This window comes from Microtus pennsylvanicus, chromosome 1 (assembly GCF_037038515.1).
Source record: "Microtus pennsylvanicus isolate mMicPen1 chromosome 1, mMicPen1.hap1, whole genome shotgun sequence".
Taxonomy (NCBI): domain Eukaryota; kingdom Metazoa; phylum Chordata; class Mammalia; order Rodentia; family Cricetidae; genus Microtus; species Microtus pennsylvanicus.
In genome coordinates, this window is record NC_134579.1 from 35,270,071 (window position 1) to 35,292,075 (window position 22,005).

General features: G+C 51.3%; 1 protein-coding gene across 2 annotated transcripts; it reads right to left on the minus strand.

Moving 5' to 3' along the window:
* Positions 1 to 1,053: 1,053 nt before the first annotated feature.
* LOC142843632 (integrin beta-2-like protein) lies at positions 1,054 to 21,434 on the minus strand. Of its 2 annotated transcripts, none has more exons than XM_075961295.1 (16): positions 21,350 to 21,434; positions 16,716 to 16,776; positions 16,448 to 16,536; positions 15,444 to 15,624; positions 13,789 to 13,959; positions 13,159 to 13,316; positions 12,117 to 12,272; positions 11,231 to 11,326; positions 9,243 to 9,332; positions 7,756 to 7,896; positions 6,396 to 6,583; positions 5,508 to 5,752; positions 4,790 to 5,021; positions 3,737 to 3,924; positions 1,689 to 1,841; positions 1,054 to 1,409 (listed from the first exon to the last, which is right to left on the minus strand). In XM_075961295.1, the coding sequence occupies exons 2-16, from the start codon at positions 16,771 to 16,773 to the stop codon at positions 1,342 to 1,344; spliced, it is 2,214 nt and encodes a 737-aa protein (XP_075817410.1). In that variant the 5' UTR covers positions 16,774 to 16,776; positions 21,350 to 21,434; the 3' UTR covers positions 1,054 to 1,341. The 2 variants fall into 2 exon arrangements, with proteins under 2 accessions (XP_075817410.1, XP_075817400.1); XM_075961285.1 differs by having other exon boundaries at positions 1,054 to 1,412.
* Between the last annotated feature and the right edge of the window lie 571 nt (positions 21,435 to 22,005).

A 22,005-nucleotide genomic window follows, 5' to 3' on the forward strand; every position in this document is an offset into this window, starting at 1 on the left:
AATATCACAAGAATGCCTACCCTGGCATCAAGTCTTCCTAAGCTCATGGATGATGGTCCTAAAAACCAGCCAAGGTTTTTTTCTTTTTGTTTGTTTGTTTGTTTTTTGTGGAAATGGGTGTGCAGATGTGGTTTGAAGCTGGTTTGTTTCCCAAAACTCCTGCAGGGGATTAATATTTCCAAACTATATGTTAATGGTAGTAAGGGGATAGAAGATTAATTTCAGTGTGGTGGCTAACACCAGAGCCTTTGGAAAATTATTAGATTAGGCAAAGTCATCAGATTGAAGCCTCCACAATCCTTGTGCTCACTTTATAAGAAGAAGGAGAGAAACCACAGAGAAAAGAAAAGGAAAGAAAGAAGGAAGAAGGAAGGAAGGAAGGAAGGAAGGAAGGAAGGAAGGAAGGAAAGAAGGAAGGAAGGAAAAGGAAGTCAACTCCTGGAATGACGGATGCTGAGAAAGCCCAAGGTCCACAGTCATCTGTTGACAACATGACTATAGCCTGTGGTGGTTAATCTTGATTGCCAACTTGACTCGATTTGGAATCACCTAGGAGACACTCTGAAGGAAGGGCATTTCCAAGCAGGTGTAACTGAGGTAGGAAGATTCACCCCAGACATGGGCAGCACCATCCTATAGGTGAGCGAGGGTCCAGGACCAAATAAAAAGAGAGAAAGTATGAATGCCAGCATTCATCTCTCTCTGATCCCTGACTGCAGATGCAAAGGGACCAGCTTCCTCATGTTCTGGTTATCATGGCCTTCCTGCCCATGGTGACCTGTATTCCCAGAAACAATATAAACGTTGGGCTAGTTCTGGGAAGGGGAAACCCTAGAACTCACTGGCTAGCCAGTCTATCCAACTGGTGAGCTTCAAGATCAAGGAAAGACCTTGTCTCAAAAAATAAGGTAGAGAGTAATGGAAGAAGGCGCCTAATGTCACCTCCTGACATGTATGTACACAGGAACACAAACCCAAAAGAGATGTTTAACATGTAAATTAGCCCTACATTTAATTGAACTGGTTTCTTACTTTTCACACAGAAAGCATGCGTCTGGCCTCCTAAGACTTAGGAAGTTTATTTTTTTCCTCAAAGTTTTATGAATGATTGAAGAGGGGGCTGTCCTTGGAAAGAAGTCCACTGAAGATCTGGCATCTTGGTCGCTATGGGAACAAATAAAGCCAGCTTTTGTGTTGGTGATTTTGGGGAGTATAAGCCATTTCCTGGTTGGTTATAGTGTGGAGGTGTGGTTGGTGGGTTCATTCTGGTTGGTCCCGATGCCTTATCTTCATCAGGTCTCCTGTCTCTCCTGATGCCACCATGGTGATGCCTTATCTTCATCAGGTCTCCCGTCTCTCTTGATGCCACCATGGTAATTCCTTATGGTGCTGTTCTTGAAGATGAGGCTCTTCTGGGGAGAAACCAAACATGACTTTGTTTGTGTGGGGAGGACTTCTGGGACTCTCTTGGAGGCTACCAGGTCAGTTTAAAAATGTCACTTTGAGGACCAAGGCAGAAATGGAAGGCCTTCCCATGAATTAAGTCTTTGCAGCAAAGCTTTTATAGTATGCGCTCAGCTGAGCTGCTGAGGCAGGGTGTTTGCTGACCTCCAGAAACAGCCACGACCTACAGTGTGAGAAGTTACAGAGCATAGCAGGGTGCAGGATCATATAGTCTAGTCACTTACGCTGGTCCAGCGCGCGCTGAACCCCACCCATTCTGGAAAGCTTGACCTTCTGGGTTTCCTTCAGGTGGATTATCCATAAGACCAATAGGAGGACAGCAAGCAGCAGGACACCCACCGCAATGCCCAGCACAATGGTGGTGACACTGGGACACTCTAAGGAAAAAGCACAAGCCATGAATTATGTGAGTATCTACCCACAAGTCCACAGCCTCTGCATGCCACCCACTCTCCCAGAGGGTCCTGCTCCAGAGACTCGCTCTCTGCCACACAACATGGGTAGACAAGAGAACACAGCCTCAGTCAGCATCAGAAAGCAAGGCCAGTCTCTGTGGTCCCAAATGATACTTAAAGGCCACTAGGCCTGGCATTTTATTCACAGAGAAAGTTATGGACATTCCCGAGGGACCCTAAGCCATCTTACTGCACAGTGGGAATGGGGACCCCAGGAGAAGTTCATGATTATGGCTTGAGGACAGGTCCTCACCCAGAGTCTGTGCCCCTCCTACTCTCATGGGTTTCAACTTGAGAAGGGCTGGAGAACAGTAGGCTCAGGTTTCTGTCCTATAGGAGTTCCAGTGTGCTGCTGGCCAACATTTCTTGGGTTGCTCAAGCAATCTCTCTGCCTTTGTCCTTTCAGCTAAGTAAGAATGGGACGAGAAACTAGAATTCTGGAGCTGCATGCCTATGACCTGTAAGGACATCTTACCTTCTGCCCAAATCCGCCATCTTCCACATCTTTGGCCATTGTCACTCCTCACTTCTCCAAACTGTGTCTCATCCATCTGTTGGAGAACCCTGGACCTTCAAACTATCACTTAGTCCCCTATCTCTTCTGCCATTTCCATCCAAGGGTGGTATCTGTCCATACTACTTCTGGACTCAACCCAGCTCAACCTGTCCACCTCCAGTCTTACTCCTGACCAGGACAGCAATATTTGGCAGGATCATGCCTATCTCAGTTCAAGACAGGACCATGTCCACTTGGTCCCAGGCAGTATAAACACACCTTGTACTGATGACTGGACAGTGTCCACCTGACAAGGGAGCAACCACTTTATACACCGAGATGATTATTTCCTCATGCCTGACGGGACCATACCACTACTATATCTACCTGGTCCCTGATAGGTGTGTGTTAACCCAACTGTGGCTAGAATTGTATTAATATGGTTCCTGACTATGTGCACCTTGATTTCTGATAGTGCTGGGTCTGTTTGGTCACGAAGAAGACCATGTTCACCGTGTCCTCTTACAGTACTGTGTCGAATAGGACACTCAACAGTTCTGTGTGGTCACCAGGAGGACACTGTCCTCCTGGTTGCCAGATGAGATTTAAAAAAGAAAAAAGACAATGTGAGTATTGCCATTTTTTCTTCTGGGAACTTCTAATAGCTTTTTGGCATGCTCAGGAACAAACTTGTACCCGTAGAGGATGTATGGTGCCCGTGGGCTGATGACTGTTGTGACCACTGACCTACTGGGTCTCCTTGTCTCAATGATCTCATTTTTCCCTCCAGGAGAATGGGCCGCTCACCACATGGTCTTTGTTTCATTTTAACTGTAGTTGCAACAGGACCATGCCATGGACCCCACAAAGACTAGGTCAGAATCTTCCATTCACAGATATTATTGTCCAGGACTTGAGCTGCGTGGGGCAAAGAGTGCTTGAGAGGCATTCACTCCATTCCTTTGAGACTCGTGATAGGTGTCTTGAAACAGCTAACCGGTACCAGTCCTTGGGGCCCTCCCATCAAATGGGAGATGCTCCAACTGTAAGGTGTGGTGCTTCCATGGAGCCATGCTCAACACAGACTGGAGTTACCACCAGAGGTACCTGTCTGCCAACCATCTCCTGGTGTAGGGCCAGGTGAGGGTACTGCTTACCTGCCCAGGTATCCTGGATAGTTCTCCTTCTGCTACTGGGTATCCTTGCCCACTGGAGTGAGACCCTTCCCTTTGCAGCCCTCTTGCTATCTGCAGAGGCTCTTGGGTTAGAGTTCTTGTCACCATGTCCTACCTCACCAGATCTGGGCACTGTCCAGCCTTACCTCGGCTCTCCTCTACATAGATGGAATAGATGCTTCTCCGGTCTCGCTGGCGCACAGTGTAGGTCGTCCAGCAGCCCTCTGCATCCTGTTCACTGCAGTTCTTGCGATGAAATTCTGAACTCAACAGATCCATACACTCCCAGAAGCAAGGTGCTCCATTGCTGAGTTTTAAGCACTTGGCACAGGAGCTGAGGAGAAGTTGGGAATGAGTTTGATGAAATAGGATGGCGAGGGGGTGTCAAGGGCACAAGGATGGGCAAGGTGCACACTGTGTGAGGGTACACAAGTGTGTTGGGTGCAGCACTATGCAAGATGCATGAGTGTGTCAGGATTTATAAGTGTACGAGACTTTATGGGTGTCTGGCTGCATGGGTGTGTCAGGGTGAATGGTGAGTGAGTGCATACTGGTGTGTGCGCATGTCCCAGCCAATAAGGGTGTGCTGGTGTGTAAGGCTGTGTGTGTGTCAGGGTGCACGAAGTGTCACTGTGTACGTGTATGTTCGGGAGCACTGGTGAATGAGAGAGTACTGTGTGCAAGGCTGTGTGAGTTTGTCAAGATGCGTGTTATGTGAGTGCAAACTGGTGTGTCAGGGTGCACTGGTGGATCAGTTTGTCTAGCTGTGCAAGACTTCACAGGGATGCCAAGGTGTATTACTGTGTGAGCGTAGACTGCCGTGTAAGGGTGCCCTGATAATTAGGGTGTACAGATAAGCAAGGATGAGCAGGTGTCTCAGGGGACGTGGGAGTGTCAAGGTTCATGGAGTGTAATATGTGCGGGTGTTCCACATACAAGTTGGCCCTTTAGTGAGAATCCCAGCCTCCCTTAGAGGTCAGCACAGTGGTGTAAGTGAGGGTAGAGCAGACTGTGATCCTGGGAGGAGACCAAAGGGCAGAGCCAGTGGAAATTGGATCCAAGGGAGGTACAGACCCCCTCAAAATGACACCTCCTGCTGGGTCTGCTGGATCTTGCTGAGAACTGTGGTGTAGTGGCACCCCTGGGGACTCCCAGGTAGCCTAGCTGTGAGGGCAGCGTGGGTGGTTGGGGACACTCACATGTACTTGTGGCAGCGTGAGAAAGCAGCAGGAGAAACAGCGGAGCTCTCCTCACACAGCGGTGGATGGTAGCCGGGGTCACACTCACAACTGTTGCAGCGGCAGCGGCCGTGGCCATTGCACACCACCAGGTTTTTGCTCAGACAGCCCTCAGTGGACCTCCGACACTGGCAGGCTGAACCCTCATAGGCTTCCCTGCAAACGCACTGGCCACAGGAGCAGGAGCCCCTCTCTGGAAAACAGCCGAGGTCACACAACTCACCTTCCTGGAGGTGGGTGGGAACTAGGAACCACTCTCCCATCACCCTGGGCCCTTGCCCGATAGTGCCTGCCAGGAAGGACTGAACTTACAGCCTCCTTGCTGCCTGCGTCTACCAGTAACTTCTCACCCAGCCCTACAACACAAGGACAGCTGGGCAAAGACACAGGGACCAGAGAGATTCCCCCACCCCTCCGACAACACATCTGCCTTTCAGCCGGACTGGGCCTCCACATCGTGTTTGAATATCTCTTGAGTGAGGACTGTTACTTCTGTTGTCCTCCAGGGACAATGGCTGACCCTCACAGACATGGAAGGCCTGTCCAGCCTTGCTGCTGCTGTGCAGCTCGGCAAGACTAGCAATCATCTGTCCATCGGTCCCAGTGTCCCTCTCAACATCTTCTGGTGCAAACTGACAAGAAAGTCCATCCCCCAGTTGCGGTGGCCCTTGTCACTCACGTGGACCACCGCAGACTTGGCCATCGTATCTTTCACAGTTTACACTGTCACACTCGCAGTACTGCCCAAAGATCACTTTGCTGGGGTCGTCACTGCGATGGCACTCACACCGCCCACAGATGCAGTCTCCCAATCCTGAGCACACAAGGGAGCTGTTGTCTTTCTGGCAGCTTCTCTGCAGTTCCTGGCTGCTCTGGCCCTGTGTCTGGCACTCACAGTTTTCCCCTGTGTAGCCAGAGTTGCACCTGTGGCCATACAGGAAGGGCAGTGATCAGGTTCTTCCCTGAAGTGGTTACACCTTCAGCCCTTGGGCCCAGTGCACACATCCAAACACCTGGAAAGTATGGCACACCACGGCCACTCCTTTCTCAGTGGTGTTCTGAGTGCGCACCTGAGGTAGACCCAAGGCCGCCCTGGGTAGGGTGGCCAAGCATAAGCTTGTCCTTGGCCCATGAACAGTCCCTCTGACAGGCTACGATGGCATCGCGCAGACAATGGGGCAAATGGTACACTACTTGAGGCTTCTGAATGTCCCTGGATCTCTGGTAGCTGATAAACCAGACCTAAGCTTTGACTTGGTCTCAGTCCTTGCCTGCTACTAGATCTGTCTTCTGGTGAGAGGAGTTTCCTGTGAGCCAATTCTCTGCCTGGGACCCTTCGTGGCCAGAGAGTGGAGAGTGAAGTCGGAATTGTCGAGGAATACCATGGCTTGGGGAGTGATAGCAAGGACTTTGGGAGTGTGAACCCCAGGCTCCCCACCAGCTCCTCACACCTGCAGCCTAGGAGCTATCTAGGGAAAGAAAGTGCTGTTGGCTGTCTGTGATCACCTCATCCATAGATACCCTTCCCATGGGTTGGACTGCCAAGGGCAGCATGTACCTGCCTCACCTGCAGATGCCACACTCCATGACACCCTTTCCCCCACAGAGGCCGTGCTCCTGACTCGGGTCCCGGCACTGGCACTCACACCGGGGAAGGACCCGCACGGTCACCGTATCAGTGAAGCTTAGGGCCTGGATGACAAAGACCTGCTTCTGAATGCACTTTGAAGCCATGACAGTGACCTGGAAGGTGACCTGGAGGAGGGTAATGGGGCTTAGACAGGGGCCATGGGTGACCAGGGTCATAGTCCTACTCCTTCCCCTCATGGGTGCTGGGAGGGATCAGGGTGATGTCTGGGGAGGGGTGGCATGGGTTCTTTCTGAAGCAGAGGATCTTGGGACAGACTATGGATCAAGCTATAGGGAGTCCAGACCCCCACTCTACCCCACCCCAGCCCTTACTAACCAGCAGCCAAGCCCTACTGTGAATCAGACTAGGGAGGTAGCGTTTTTCATTATCCATACAATAGGAGATTTTTAACAGTGAATGTGTGGAGCACAGTTTTCCCTTGTGTCCAGAGTGCTAAGATAATAGAATGCCACAGGGAGTGTGGTGTTCTTTATCCAACCCAGAATAGAGGTGAGTGTCCCAGGCTGTGACAGCACACACAGGTGCCGCAAAGATGGCAGGGCTGATGACAGAGAGTGCTGGTTTGCAAAATCAGGCTACATCTGAAATCAGTTTAAGCCAATGGTACTTAAAGATAGAGAAGAAATGTCAGTAAAAATAAGTAACGCACCATCTAAAATTTAGAATAAAATTTGTCAGTTTCTCATATGAATCACCCAGCATGAAGGGATGGTATTCTGTTTGGGGTGTGTGTAGGTGTGTGTGTGTGTGTGTGTGTGTGTGTGTGTGTGTGGTGATGTTAGTTCATGAGCTAAAAGAAAGATTAAAACTTGGATAACAAATTTATATTTGTTAGGGAAAGAAGTCAGCTTGTTTTTCTGCTCACCTGTGTGGCTTGAGACTTGATGTTTCCATCAAAAGGTAAAATGAAACAAAAGTCAGAAAAGCTGACCCAATCCATACCTTATTTTTTAATCTCCCTTCATGTCTAGCAATTGCCCCCTAGGGGGTGCTGTTATTGCATGACTGGTTAGTGTGTCTGGGTTATTCCAGGAGGGGTGTGGGGTTTCCTGGTCTGCGCATTTGGTGCCTTCCTGCTCCTTAACATTACCGTATAGACAGCACCAGTCTGCCAAGTGATGTTTAAAGGGAGAAGCGTCTGGCCGCTGGCCACCAATTGCTTTCCCGTTTGCTTGCTCCAGGTGAGCCTCTGTTTCCTCCTGAATGTCCCTGAGATTGAGTTATTGAAATACCTGGTGGGCCCTCTAGCATGCTGGGTTGGGAAGCCCAGGCTCACCTGGTCGTTGATCTGTACACCGTCACACTCCCCTCTGGATTTGCCTGTACTTGATGCCCCGTTACTGCAGAAGGAGTCGTAGGTGACTTTCAGGGTGTTGGGGATGGTGGTGTGGTCCAGGAAGACTCTGGAGGTGAGTCTCTGTGGGCAGAGAAAAGCCATGCTCAGGGGTGACAGGTTCAGCTGTCCCTGCCCCCCAGTACTGTGGCACTGTTACACTTTTCATGCCCTTCCTCCCCTGCACACCAGTTGATGACACAAACACCTATTGGTAGCTCAGTGAGCATGTCAGGGCAGGCCAGCAGGTCGACGCCATGGCTTGCTCTGAGACAGGCCATTGGTAGGAGATCAGCATAGACACAGCTGTGAGCCCTTTGAGGACAGTCCCCTCACTGCTGAACGCCAGGGCCAGCTGAGGAGGAGCCACAGACTGTTGAAGATGTGAGAGACGGAGCACAGATGGGAGGAGAAAGGGAACAGGTGGCATCTGGCAAGAGGGCAAGGATGGCGTCACCTGAGTCATCCCTAGAAAGGCAGAGCTAGACTTGGCAGGGCCTGGCACAGAGTCTTTTGGGGAGCATCTGGGGTTCACAAGGCTAGAGAAGGAGATGAAACCTCTCCATGGTCACTGGCGGCAGTGTTACCGGGGCCCCCACACACTGTGCTGGCGGATCCCAGGATGTTTGGTCACAGAAGGCTAGTTCAGAATTTAAGGACACCCGTCACTTGTACATTTCTGTATCTGTAAGCCCCGAGCAATGCAGTATGTCATGCAAGCTGGTGTCTACCGGAACCCTGGGACCCCGAGGGAGTGGATTTGGATGCAGCTGGATAGACAACACACCAGGGGGGGGGGGATGAGGAATGAAGGTCTGCAGCGTTTGCCTGGGGCAGGAGTGGGACCGGCATGCAGGAGGTGCTGCGCTGGTTGGTTTCTGTCAGCTTAATACAAACCTTTGGAAGTCCCTTTGGAAGAGGCAACCTCGGTTGAGGAATTGGCCTATCAGACTGGCCTGTGGGCACGTCTATGGGCATTTTCTTAATTGCTACTTGATACAGGAGGGCCTAGTTCACTGTGGGTGCTTTCTCTTTAACACAGTAACAGAAAGGGAACTAGGGCAGGCCCTTCTTCCCAAGACTGTCTACACAGCATCTGAATTTACTAAGGCGACGTCTGTGGTCTCCCCAGCCTGTGAGACAGCATGTGCTCTTCCATGGCCACCTGCCCTCCAATATCTCCATGGCGGTAGGCAGGAGAGAGCCCCATCTGGGTAGGACTTGGAACTCACGTTTTAGAGAGAGCCAGAGGAGATCTGTGAGCCACACACTCATTCACCAGTAAGAGGAACTGCCCTGTCCTCTGTGTCTGTCCAGAAGACTGTAGGGTGCTGGTCGGGGCTGCCGGAGGTTACAAGCAGGGTTCCGTAAGCCAGCTCTGCTAACTGTGAGGTTCAGACCATCTCACGCAGCTACTCCAGGAGACTCACCCTGTAGGTGTCCTTAATGAACTGTGCCACACTGCTGGGGTCACCCGAAAGTTCCCTGATGGCCAACGTGGAGATGAACGTGGTGAGTCTCTGTTGAGAGAGAAGATCAAGCTGGCACCTGGGACCTCCTCCGTGCTCGTGAGGGCTTGTGATACCCAGGGGGTCTCTCCAGCTCTCCAAGTGGCTAGGATGATGCTCAACTGAGTCTCCACTTCACAGAGTCGCAGAAGGAGCATCGGTGACATGCTGCCAAGTGCCGACACCTGGCTCTTAGTACTCTCATGCCTGTGGTGTAGGTGCCCCTGGCAGGCAGTTCCATTTTCAAGCTGTTGATATCACTGACTGGGGAACACACACCTGTCTTATCACGGGACAATATCTTCACCATATCATCACGGTGGACAGAAATCATACCCATGATACATAGGGGCACGGATGGCAATAGAAAGTGATAAAATTACAGGAAGAGGAGGAAGAGGTTAGCCTTACTGAGCATCACTGGGTTTGAGCAATCTGATTTCAATGGGGACCATGTTAAACAACCCTGTGACAATCAGCCCTGGCAGAGCTGATCTGCTTCCCAGAGTGTCCCTGGAGGTGGCTCAGCCTGAATCCCTGGATAGCTGACAGACCATCATCCTCCCCACAATTGCCTAGTGTCACTCAAGGACCGTGTCACATGTCATGAAAAGGAAATGTTGGTACCCTTTCCAGACAAATCCTACCGACAGTCAGGATAGACACTTCTCTGCCCTCTCTGTGAGCACAGTAGGCTTTTTACATCCAGGCCACCAAACCTCTCTGAGCTCGTCAGCTCAAACAATGTCATTTGTCTTGGCTATGGGACCAGCCCACCAGAAAATTCGGGCTCTGCCTTGTCCTGTTTATGAAAGTTGCTTTCCCCTCAGTCCAGAAGCATCCACGGGAAGGGTCTTGTGTGTAACATTCTCATGTGCTCCCTGTGGCATTGACCAACCTCCCGAGAACAGAGCCTTATGGAGGCCTATGACCTCTCAGGGCAAAGGAAGTGGTGGGCCTCAAGTCTCCCATCTGTGGCTTCCTCCCTTGTCACCATGCTGTCTATGGGAGTATGACTCCTGACCCACTACAGCTCTGTGAGGAGGGATTGTCATAGCCCAGTCACAGATGGACATAGGGGCTGTGACATCCTGACAATGGAGTGGCCTCCTCTTTGTTCCGCTAGCTGGCAACCCGTGCAGAGCCAAACCACTGTTCCCCGTGGCTGCTGTGATGGCGGTATTCCAGGCTGCCACCTCTCCTCTTACTATCTCTGTAGGGTAGCTTTCCTTCTCTGGAGCCTGGGAACCTAACAGCAAGAAGTGTGGTTTTCCTGTTGTCCTGGCAACCAAGGCCTGCCTGAGACCTGTGATGTGACACAACCCTGCGTCCTCATTCAGCAACGCACATCCAGCCACAGTCAACTCCCCGGCCATTGTAGGGCTTCCTCCCCCAAGATTCATGTTCTTATTCAACCCAGCCCTGCACCCGGCTGTTGTGCAAGGCCACACAGCTTTAGAGAGTCCAGGCACAAGGGGAGTCAACCTGAATTCTCATGTGTCACACGAGTGTGTCTCTGAGGATGGATGATGTCAGGGGACACTGATGTCACTGTCAGATGGGGAGAATTTGTTACTGGGGGCAGCTGCTTTCTGAATTAACCGGATGGATCAGCTCAGAAGTCCCTAGAGCAGTCCTCATAGAGGAGGAGGTCCCAAATGGTCCCACTGCAGACTGCAGCTCTGAGGTTCTACTGTAGGGATCCTGCTGACCCATAAGAACTGGTCATCAGGCAAATAGATCATGGCTATCTTCCTTGTCTCAGACTGCTGGACTTGTGTCTCATTCTGGTCTCAGGCCCTTCCCAAGTGGAAGCAGGACTCCACTCCCGTGATTCCGCAAGAATGCTGGGCTTCCTCACGCTGCAACTGAAATGCCTGCCACTCTTGGTCAAGACCCACCTCTCTTACCTCATGTGTTTTCACCATCCTCGAGGGCACCATGACAATGGGCTGGATGTTGTTTTCAGCCAGTTTCCTTGCCAGCTGGAGCACTGAATGGTCGTCCTGGGGAGAAGGGGCATCCCGTCAGGCCACCCAGTGGACTATGGCTCTGAGGACTATGATATCACCCTTGTCCTGTGGCAGCACCTTATCTGAACAAGGTGTACAAATATGTGAACAGAATTCAGCAGAAATGAATGATGTTGAAAGACAGTTAAGAAAATACCAAAGGTTGCAGTGTGCTTGGTCTCTTGGTGTAGACCCAGGATCCCTCTAATCCTGGCAACCTCTCAGGCTTCCTTATAACCCACATCCAGTCATTTGTGGCTCTGTTAGACCCCACTCTAACAGGGACCCACGGCTGCCATGCTAGGTTGGGACTCAGGAAGGGGGGGGGGTCTTCATTGTCCTCCCTTCTAGACTCTTCAAAGTTACCCTGCTGCAGCTTGCCTGCAGGGCCCTTCCTCCTAGCCCACTCCATCCCCTAGGGACTGTTCTCAGTGGCTCCTTTTAGCCCTCCAGCCCATCTCCATTTCTTTGTGACTCCCCCACTGACTTGAAGAACAGGGAAGACTCTCTTTGGTATGTCTTGGTGTCTTGCCGCTGTGCTCCGGCCTGAGGCTGATACCTGAGACCTAATAGGACCAGTCACAGCTTTTGAGTTTTTCTTGAATTTGTTTCTTAGGTTGGAAAGAGGTATTTAAGGCTCTGGAGAGGTGACCCTGTGTGATCCTGACCTGGCTGTTATGAGGGGGCAAGTTTATAAGAGTCCTGTTTTTTCTCCCATTTGGGTTCCTGTCTTGTGTCATGCAGGGCTAAGCCTCAGATGACACCAGGGAAGGAAGGGGCTCACAGGTTCTCTTCTGCTCTTGAACATGCCATCTTCCAAGTGACAATGACTATCACTGGGATTCAGTCTGGTACCCGAACTCTTGTCTTTAGCCAAGTGGAGATCGTTGTCCGTGACGAGCACCAGAAACCGTGTCCCATTGCGCCAACCGATTTCTCCCTGAGAAACGAATGGCCTGGGGTTACCCGCTGTACTTTTTCTGCTGGCCACCTCAGGAGCCAGGTGTGGCAGCCTGAAGCCTGCCCCTCCCCGCCCCCCCCCCACCGGCTCTGGGGTTTCACAGCAGCCAGACAACAGAAAGAGAGTCGAGATTGAGTCTGGGGTGTGTCTAATAAGATGCCCGAAGTGTGAGGTGAGGGGACATGAAATGTGTATCTACTTCCCAATAGGCAAAACTTCTACAGTCCATCCCTCCAGACCCAGGACTGGCTCCCCAAAACATCCCCCCCAAATCTGTGGTGTCCATCATGACAGGCAAATCCCAAGTGTGAATACAGGGCCCACAGGGGAACTGCATCTTCCTGGAGAATCCCCGAAAAGGGGTGTGTGCTTGCAGCACGCTGTAGTCTGACACCAGGGAGGCCGGAGAGCTGAGAGAAAAGAGCTGAGCCGGCGCAGAGTGAGCTTGCTGCAACAGTGACATTAAGAGACAGCCAGGGACAGATGTGGGACGGTGTGTGGGTGAGAGAAGAGAAGTAGGAGCAAACTCTGGCCAGGGATTGTTATCTTGCCTTGGAGGTGAGAGTGGGCCCCTGACTCAGGACGTGTAGGATGAGGCCCAGGTTACTATGGTCACTTGACAGGTTCTTCAGAAGGCATCACAGATAATAGTGAATCTGCAGGTAATCTTGCAGGTTCTTTTGCCCTCTTCCTCCTCTCACCCCCCAGCCACCTCCTGCGGCTTTCCAGAAGTCTAGTGAGGGTTATTCCTCTCAGGCTGACAGCCAGCAAAGGGGTGACTTGACCCTTTGAGAGAACATGGCTGGCACAATAGCTTGCAGCACCAGAGAAGTCTTCAGGCCTTAGAAGGGCTTGGTAGGCTCACCAGGCACGTGGCGACTTGTATCATAGCATCCAGTTGTCCCTTGGGAGTCTCCAGGTTTCCAGAAACCAGTTGTTTCACCAGTTCCTTCTGAAACTGACCGGAGTCATCGGTCAGCTTCAGGATGTGCTGGAAGGTCATGTTCCTGATGAATCCGAAGCCTGAGGAGGACAGATGAGGCTGGGAGGCTGGGTCTAAGATAGTGAGGTGAGCCTGGGAGATACCTGGACACAACCTCAGTTTCCCTGCCTTATAGTAAAGCAAGGGAGAAAACAGAATGGTGGATGTGTGCGTTTGAGTATGTATGTTGTGGGAGTTCCTGTGCATACATGTGAGCATTCAAAATCGTGTATACACCTGGACACAGTTTACATATGTGTGTTCCTATATGAATGTGAGCATGTACAGGTGTGAAAATAAATTATTCATCTGTGTCACTGTATGTATTTGAGAATGTGTGTGCACATGTGGTCTAATACATGTGTTAGCCTGCGTGTGGGTGTGCATGTGGCTATGCACACACATACAAGTGCATGAATGTGAACACAGATGTCCAAGTGTAAGGGAGGACATCGCTCTTCAGGTAAAAGAGTGCTGTTTGGGGGCAGCCAGGCCAGTGGCTATGGACCTCACCAATATGGCCTGATCTGGTGATCTCATTGAGGGCTTGGAGCAGGTCACTGCCCAGTGTCTGGACATTGGAAAGATGGTCTTGCGTGGAGTCAGAGATGGCCATCAAGATGTACAGGTCAACAGAGTTGTCCTGGGTCCTCTGGACGCTCACGTTGAATGCTGCCGCTTGACCTGTAAAGGAGAAGGGTATCATGCTGGGCTGTGTTGTCTTAGGACACTGGTACTGAGCAGGGGTTGCACATGAACGGTTCTCTCTAGTAGCACCTCGGTCTTCTCAGTTTCTTTCATCATTGCTGCCTGGGATAGCATCCTTTAAAAGGGACCGATAGCTATCTGTACCTGGTGGTGCACAACCTTTAACCTCAGCACTAAGGAGGCAGAGCAGAAAAATCTCTGTGAATTGGAAGTCAGTGTGGGCTACATAGTGAGGCCCTGCTTAAAAGGGAGAGGGCACTGAAACCTTTCCTGCGTCTTCCTGCCATGTGGGAACACCAAACAGATGTCTGAAGTGGCTTCTGAGGAACCCAGCAACCCCAGCACCCTGATTTTGGGCTTCCATTCTCCAGATCCATGAGCAGGATGTCTTGTGAGCCCACACAAGCCATTTGCTTCTGCCCATGGCTCAATTTACTACCCTGGCTCCCTGGGGCCAGGCCTCGTATCAACACTGGGACCTGTGCTCCGAAACACTTGCTGTGGCCACAGTCACATCATCTATTGGGCAGACTGGTTTAAAGAGTTTCTCAGTTGCAAGACTCATCAGTGCCAAGACTCATCAGTGCCCTTCTTCTCTCAAGAACACTTGGCCTTCTGAGAGTGAATGCAACAGTATTTTCCAAATGGTTTGTTCTCCTTTCTCAAAACCAAAGCAAAGCAGAACAAAAACATAGCACAGGGTTAAAAGGGAGACCAGGCATCCAGTGTAGACAGCAGACAATGGAGGCTGGGGGAGATTTGCTTGCTGAGAGTTAGCAAGAGGCAGAGCTATGTATGGAGAACCTCAGTCTTTTAAATTAAAAATGCAATTATGATGAACATGGTGTGTGGTAAGGGTGTGTGTGTGTGTCTACCCTTGAATCAATCCCTGAATTCAAGTGCATCTCCTGCCTCAGTTTACTGAGAGTATTTGGGAGCTCAGGTGTCTGGAGAGTGGACATCAGTCATGAGGATCCCAGCAACCTTCAGGCCAACCTGGACACACACCCTACAATGGCAAGTGTTGGCTTTCCACCTTACACAATCTAGAATCACCTGGGAGAAAGGTCTCAGGGCCAGCCTGTGCGCGACTGTCCTGAGTCTGTGAGTTGAGGCGGGTAGACGCGCCCACTGTGGGCGGCACCACTCCCTGGCTGGGATCCTGTGCTCTATGACATGCACTTGCAGCGGCATGCATCCATCACCCTCTGCTTCCTGACTGTGGGTGTCCTGTGCCCAGCTGCTTCAAGCTCCCGCTGCTATGGCGCCCTCATCTTGATGGGCTGTACCCCTGAACTGTGAGTCAAACCCTCTCCCATTTGAGCTGCCTCTGTCAGGAATCTCAACACTGTCAGAAGAAACTAAACCACAGTCTACCTGTCCACAGTGACAACAGGGATGCTGGCTGAGCTCCCGTAAACACCACGTGCCCGGTTCTCACCAGGCAAGTTCGACCCTACCTGGTCTCAAGTGAAGCGTCACATTTTGCGGGGACAGCTGCTTCTGGTCCCTGTCCTTGTCCTCCTGGGGTTCAGCAAGGCTCTTGGGGTCCACGAGGTACTCAGATGTGCAGCCCCTTAACAACAGTTGCTCCGGGGTGTCACAGCGGAGAGACTCTGGCTGCCCTCGGCCTGTGAAGTTCTGGAGAAAGGACCAGGTTGTGTCACAAGGAAGCTGATGGACCATAGGGACTAGAGATCCCAGCCTATCTCCTCTTCACTTGCCATTACACTTTGGCATAGAAATCTCTGTGAATGGGGGCAGCCTACCAAGGAATAACTGGCCTTGAGACAACCGCGGTCTCCTTGAGAGCTTCAAATCAGGCAGCTCGAGGCCCCTTTCTGCCCTTGAACTACTCTCTCTAGCACTGAGGACTTGAGTTCAAATCACGGCATCTACACACAAATAAATGCCGCATGTGCCTGTAACCCAGCATAAGCACTCTGGCCACCAGCTCGGCTCTAGGAATTGAGAAGGAATAGGCAGAGACTGATGTCCTCTTCTGTACTCTACTTGTGTGCATGAGTACATATACCTATATCACGCACACATACACAGGCACATAGACACACATACAGAGACACAGAAATACACACACACATAGACACAAACATACAGAAAGAGACACACAGACAGACAGACACACACACACCCCACCCTCAATGTATTTTTAAAAAATGGGGAGAGTCACATCTGGGGGAATCCAGAACATCCAGAGGGGCCCCTGGGCAGGCTTGAGACACTAAAGCATCATTGAGCCAATGATAGTCACAGAATATTAAGCAAGATAGAGATGCATGTATGCATTGGGGGGAAGAAAGGAAGGAGAGACAGACAGATGAAGCAGACAGTCGTGGGGGAGGGTGGAGACCAGAGAGAGTCACACACGCATACACAGAGAGAAATGGAGAGAGACAGAGAGAATGGATGTTATACTCCACCCGTCAACCCATGGGTTTCTTACCAGCTTCTGGCACCAGGCACAGTGAGGCCCTGACCTGATGCAGTCCTGACAGGTGTTCACGTTGTCCTTGGTACACCACTGAGTCAGGGCTGGGGAGAAAGTTGGGTGAGTAGGTTCTGCCCATCCCAGCTGCTCCAGAGTCAATAGGGGTGGGGAGGAAAGGGGTCAGGACTGGAAGCCCCGTTTGGCTCTGTGAGTGGAGTGATGCCCACAGGGTGTGTCTGTTTTTCCCAGCAGACCTCATAGGAGCTGACTTCATAGAACTCACCACATCCCAGGGAGAGCAGTCCAGTTAGAATGAGCAGCAGGGGGTGCCGGCCCAGCATGTCCTGTGGAGGGAAGGACCTGGTGAGTCAAGGCTGACCTCCTACAAAGCCTCTTCTGGATTGTCTGAAATGCAAGGCTGTTGAGGGTGAAGAGGATCTAGTCCCTGATACCTCAGGGTGTAAGAATCAGATAGGGTCCATGCAAAGTCAGTCACCAATGTCGCCAGGCTCAGGGAAGGAGGAAGTGGAGAGCCACAGGCCTATTGACGTGGCTGGGGCACCAAGCGCAGAAGACAGGGCACTCACCGTAGGTGATATATACAGACATATGCAACACACACACACATGCACGCACGCACACACACACACCATGTGCTATATGTCAACACAGACACTGCACACCCACCACATGTTACAAATGCTATATGTGCTCCATGCTGCTGAGGCCGAGCCTTCAAAGATGGAACCTGGGTTGCAAGCTGAGACTCTGTTTGTCCTGGTAGTGCTGGGAGCTATTCATGTGTGGCTGTAGGCCGCTGCTTGTTCTCTATCACAGCCTTCAACCTGTCCTTAAGGTGTCTGAAAGTGGACAGTTTCAGGGTTGACTAGTTGTCTCTGGCCAGACTTAGTTACTGAGTAGATCACCAGCTCTGGGTGAATATCTCCTAACTTAGATTTGTTCTCTTGCCAAGGGTACCGACTGGACTCCCCCTTCCCCCCACAAAAACCGAACCAAACCAAACAAAACGCCAGTGGCAGCGTGAAAACTCTTGTATCCTTTGATCGGGAAATTTGAACAGGATGGATATAGACCTCGGTGTACCCTACACTCTCCAGAGAACAGGAAGGGGCCCGGGTTACTGCAAGACTAACCCACAGATGCAGTGTCTCAATGACCTGGTGACAGGTAGCCTGCCAGGGTGGCGGTGCTGCCACCTCCCATCCCCCACATCGCTCCTTGCTTATGAGAATCCTGTGGTTATTACAAAGAATGGCCTGAGAGACTCATCTCGCAGGCTGGTGACAGGCAGGCACTCCAAACAACCCTAAAAGTGACCACACTAGGAAACCCAGGACCCACCAACTCACCAGAAGTCTACAGCAAAGCCAGCTCTTTCCCTGGGGAAGTGATGGCACAGCCCAGCACTCTCTCAGGAAGTGGTGAGGCTTACCACAGCCCCTGCTTTGGGCTTTGGTAAGTTTCCTTTTGTGGAGATTCTGTTGAGGACCCGGGTCCCCTCCCTTGGCACCAAACACAGGCATCGAATGAAGACCTTGTTTTAGGTTAAATCAATCTGCAAACACGTGGGACCTGAGGGATGCCTCGGAGGGAAAATGGATCCCATCTATGTAACATGTTCCCATGAAAAGCAGATACCAGTGAGGGCAGGTGGCTGAGACCAGCAAGAAGAGGTGGGTGACTTCCTGTTGTGAAGTTGTCCCAGTTGCAAAACCCTCCACCCAGCCCTCAGAAGCCCCAGGCTCCCTGGGAGAGATCCCTGTGTCAAGAGTTACAGGAGCGAGCAGGGGGAAATTGGCAGAAGCCCAGGGTGGGTTTGGAGGAAGAGCAAGCGGCAACCCATGGCCACCGTGTCTTAGGGAACACAAAATTAAAGGCTCGTGATGACCACAGCCCACTCAATAGTTTCCATGGAAGTCCAGTGCCAAGGTGGAGTCACTTCTGTCTGTTCACTCACAAAAGACCCGGGGTAGGGGGGCAGATGAGAACCAGGGCATCAAAACACTGTTCTGAGACCCAATGCTCCGGGTAGGGACAAGCTACTCCATCACCAGTATTCCCAGTTTCTCCAGTAATCCTGTCTATGTCTTCCAGTTTTCTCTATAAATGTATATAGTGACATCTTTTAAGGATAAGGCTTTTTCTTTATGAGAATTTCATAATGTGTGCAATGTAACTTAATCACATCCACCTCCACTTCTCAGCCAACGCCCACATCTCCCTCCCAACTTTACATCCTTCATTATTTAGTATTTACTTAATTTTTAAATTCATGTGTCCATGCTTATCTAATCTATCTATCTATCTATCTATCTATCTATCTATCTATCTATCTATCTATCTATTCCACATGTGTGTGGATGCTCGAGGTAGCCAGAAGTGGGTGTCTGATCCCCTGGAGCTGATATTACAGAAATTGTTTGTCTCATGTTTGCCTTGGAGACTGAACTGAGGTTGCTGGAAGAGCAGCAAGCATTCTTAACTGCTGTTAAGAGTTATTAAATAATTCTTAAATTATCAAATAATCGTTAAATAAATAACAAATTATTTAAAATTAAAATAATTATTAAAAATTAAAATTAAATATTATTTTGAGCCTGCTGAATTCAGCTTGTGCTTCTTACATGCATGTGGCCTTGCTGTCATCTGTTGGAACAGGGCTCCCCCCAAAGAAGAATGACTCTCCCTCCCATGACAGCCATCAACTGCCAATAGTGCTGGGCAGAGCCTTGGAAGCCCCTCCCCCTTCACACTGGAGTCTTTCATTGTCTTGATCCATGGCAGGTCTTAGAAGAGCTCTCAGTTCTGCAGTAGCTAACACACTGCCCGAGACTGCAGATTCCACAACCCACTGGCTCTGTTGTTCCCAACACATACAATCCTGGAGTGGATTAGACCATGGCGGGAGCTATGCTCCATCAATCACTGGATGGCTCTTGTTCACTCTTTCACCCACTCATCCCTCTAGCAAGTGCTTTTCGGCCCCTCCTGGTAAAAGACTAGATGTATCTAGTCTATCCTTAAAGATTACTGGATTCTGCCTCTACCGGTCCCTTCAGCGTCTGCATTGCCCCCACTTCTACTGAGTTTCCACTCCAAATGTTCCAAACACAATGGATGCCACTTAAAATCCAGCTGGGAAGAACTGCTTTCCTGGAGCTGACTGTACTCTCAGACTCTAGAGCACCAAGAGAGCCCTGCCTAGGGCTGGGACAGAAGAACCCCATACCTGGAAGCTTCTATAACAGCAGCATCGTGCCTCAGAGGTCTCTGCATCTCATACCGGCCAGGTCTAAGCATCCCAGAGCCGTGCCCCCAGCCCGTGTCTACATCTCTTGCCCACAGGAAATGATAAGACCTATGCTGCCAAGTTATGAGCAGGGGTGAGGCTATGGAAGGCCCAGTGGGGTCAGGGCCAACCCAGGGTATTGGTGACTGATCCAGTAGAAACAGGGCTCCCCGTTTCCACGGTGTCCCCTCTGCCGGCTGGCCATCCGTTCCCACACAGCCTCAGTTTGCACTGCATCCTCTCTGGGAGGTGACCTGATGACAGCATCCCAGAGTCCTCAGCAGCTCTTCTCTCCATGCATGGCTCCCAGTCTGGTGCTGGCCTCCATGTCACAAGCGTGGAGTCACTGTTCCAGGAAGGCGGTTGGTGCTACGGCTTCCCTGCTGCTCTCACCACCCCAGTCCTCTCCTGTCACGACTGCTGCCTCAGGCGCTATAGGAAGCAGAGGCCATACATGCTGTCCTTCCACGTATCAAAGGACAGCAGTGCAGGGACCCAGCCCTACAGTCGGTAAGCTCGGGGTGGTGATGGTGGCTGGGAAAGGGGCAGGCCACAGTGTTCAGATCCTAGAAGATCCAAGGGGAGCCCTGGGATCCAGAGCCATGACTTTAGTTGCCCCCTCGTCTGCCAGAGGCCTTGAGAACAGCTCTTATGAATGAACCTGACCGTGGTGGAGAGGTTAGGGTTACCAGAACCAGAATCCCACACCAGTATTGTTCCCTTAAGCACAATGCTTACCAAGTGTGACATCTACCAGACCAGGCCTTTTAAAGCCTGAGCACCAGGGATTCACATGACATCACTAAGGAAGACACACACACACACACACACACACACACAACATGGACACCTAAGCACACACTGTACACACATATATGTAATAGATACTCATACATGGGCATGTACCTGCATACGATACATATCACACACACATGCATCACACAGACATAATTGTACATACATACAGGCATGCATGTGCATACCAGCACACTTCACACAGACCTGTACGCACGTGCACAGACACACATATCACACAAACAGACCCACCGTCCCTCACACAGGTGAGTCTGAAAGTAGATTTATCGGGGCTAGAGGTGCGAAGAGAGGGGGACCAACTGAGGCAGGAAGAGGCAGACACAACTGGCTCCTGCCGATTGCCCTGGGAACTTCCCCCACAGCTCCAGTCCTTCCTAGACCCTCCACTTCCAGCCTGGGGTTAGGAAGCCCTCCCTACAAGAGGATCATCCAGTCTCTGCTGGGTCTGGCAGCCACTATGTCTCTGGAGGCCCAGATAGTGTATGGGATCCTAGAACCAAAGCAGGAGACCTGTGCATCTGTGCTTATTCTTCACCAGCCTGACCTCATGTTCTCAGCTCTGGGTGTTCCTAGCCTTCTTCATGGTTCTTCCTGGAGGTTGCAAGGGGCCTCTCCTACTACAGGGCCTTGACCGGGTAGTCTTGGAACAGTTTTCTTTCTGACTCCCTGGTCTGGGGTCATAGAGAGGCCACAGGATCCTTACCAGGGCTGGGGTCAGGTCTCCTGCTGCTTAGAGAAGATTAACACTGAGGTATCCTCTCTAAGAGCCACAGGGACAGGCCCCCACTCACCGCTTGGCTCCTTAGAGTCCTCGGCTCAGCTGGGGGTTCTTCAGCTCCTAATCAGCTGGTTCTGGGTCTTCTCTGGCAGACACGCCTTAGCTTGGTGCTTCCTCTTCTGACTTAGCTCCTGGGAGGAAGTGGTGTGATCTGTGACTGATTGCCCTACACACGGGCCTTACTCAGTCCTCCATGCCTTGTCACACAGTCTCAGCAGCTACAAGGCAGGGGGGACCTGGCAGGGATGAAGTGCTCTCATGGAGGGAAGTAGACCAGGGGAGGTAGGGGAGTTGCTTGGGACAGCTGTCTGGAGACACTGGAAGATTCCCCAGCATGCCAAGGATGGGTCGTGATCCAAGGGTCAGTGGGCAGGGGCTGGTTTTGGCAGGTTCATGCTCCAGATGTGGGGAGGTATGGCTTAGGTCTGAGCACCAGACACAGAGCCACAACTCAGGCAGGAAGCAGCAGGTCCCCTCCTTGCTTCCCACCTCCACCCTCCTCTGACACCAGACTGCAGCTTGGCCTTTCAATGTGGATAAAAGACCAGCAACTTCCCAGGAATGCTCCAAACCTTCAGGCCTGATTGGAACTGCTGGGCACCCAGTCTCATGGACTGAGCAGCTCCCCGCCTCTCAGGTTCTCCAGTGTGTAGATGGCGATCAAGCCCC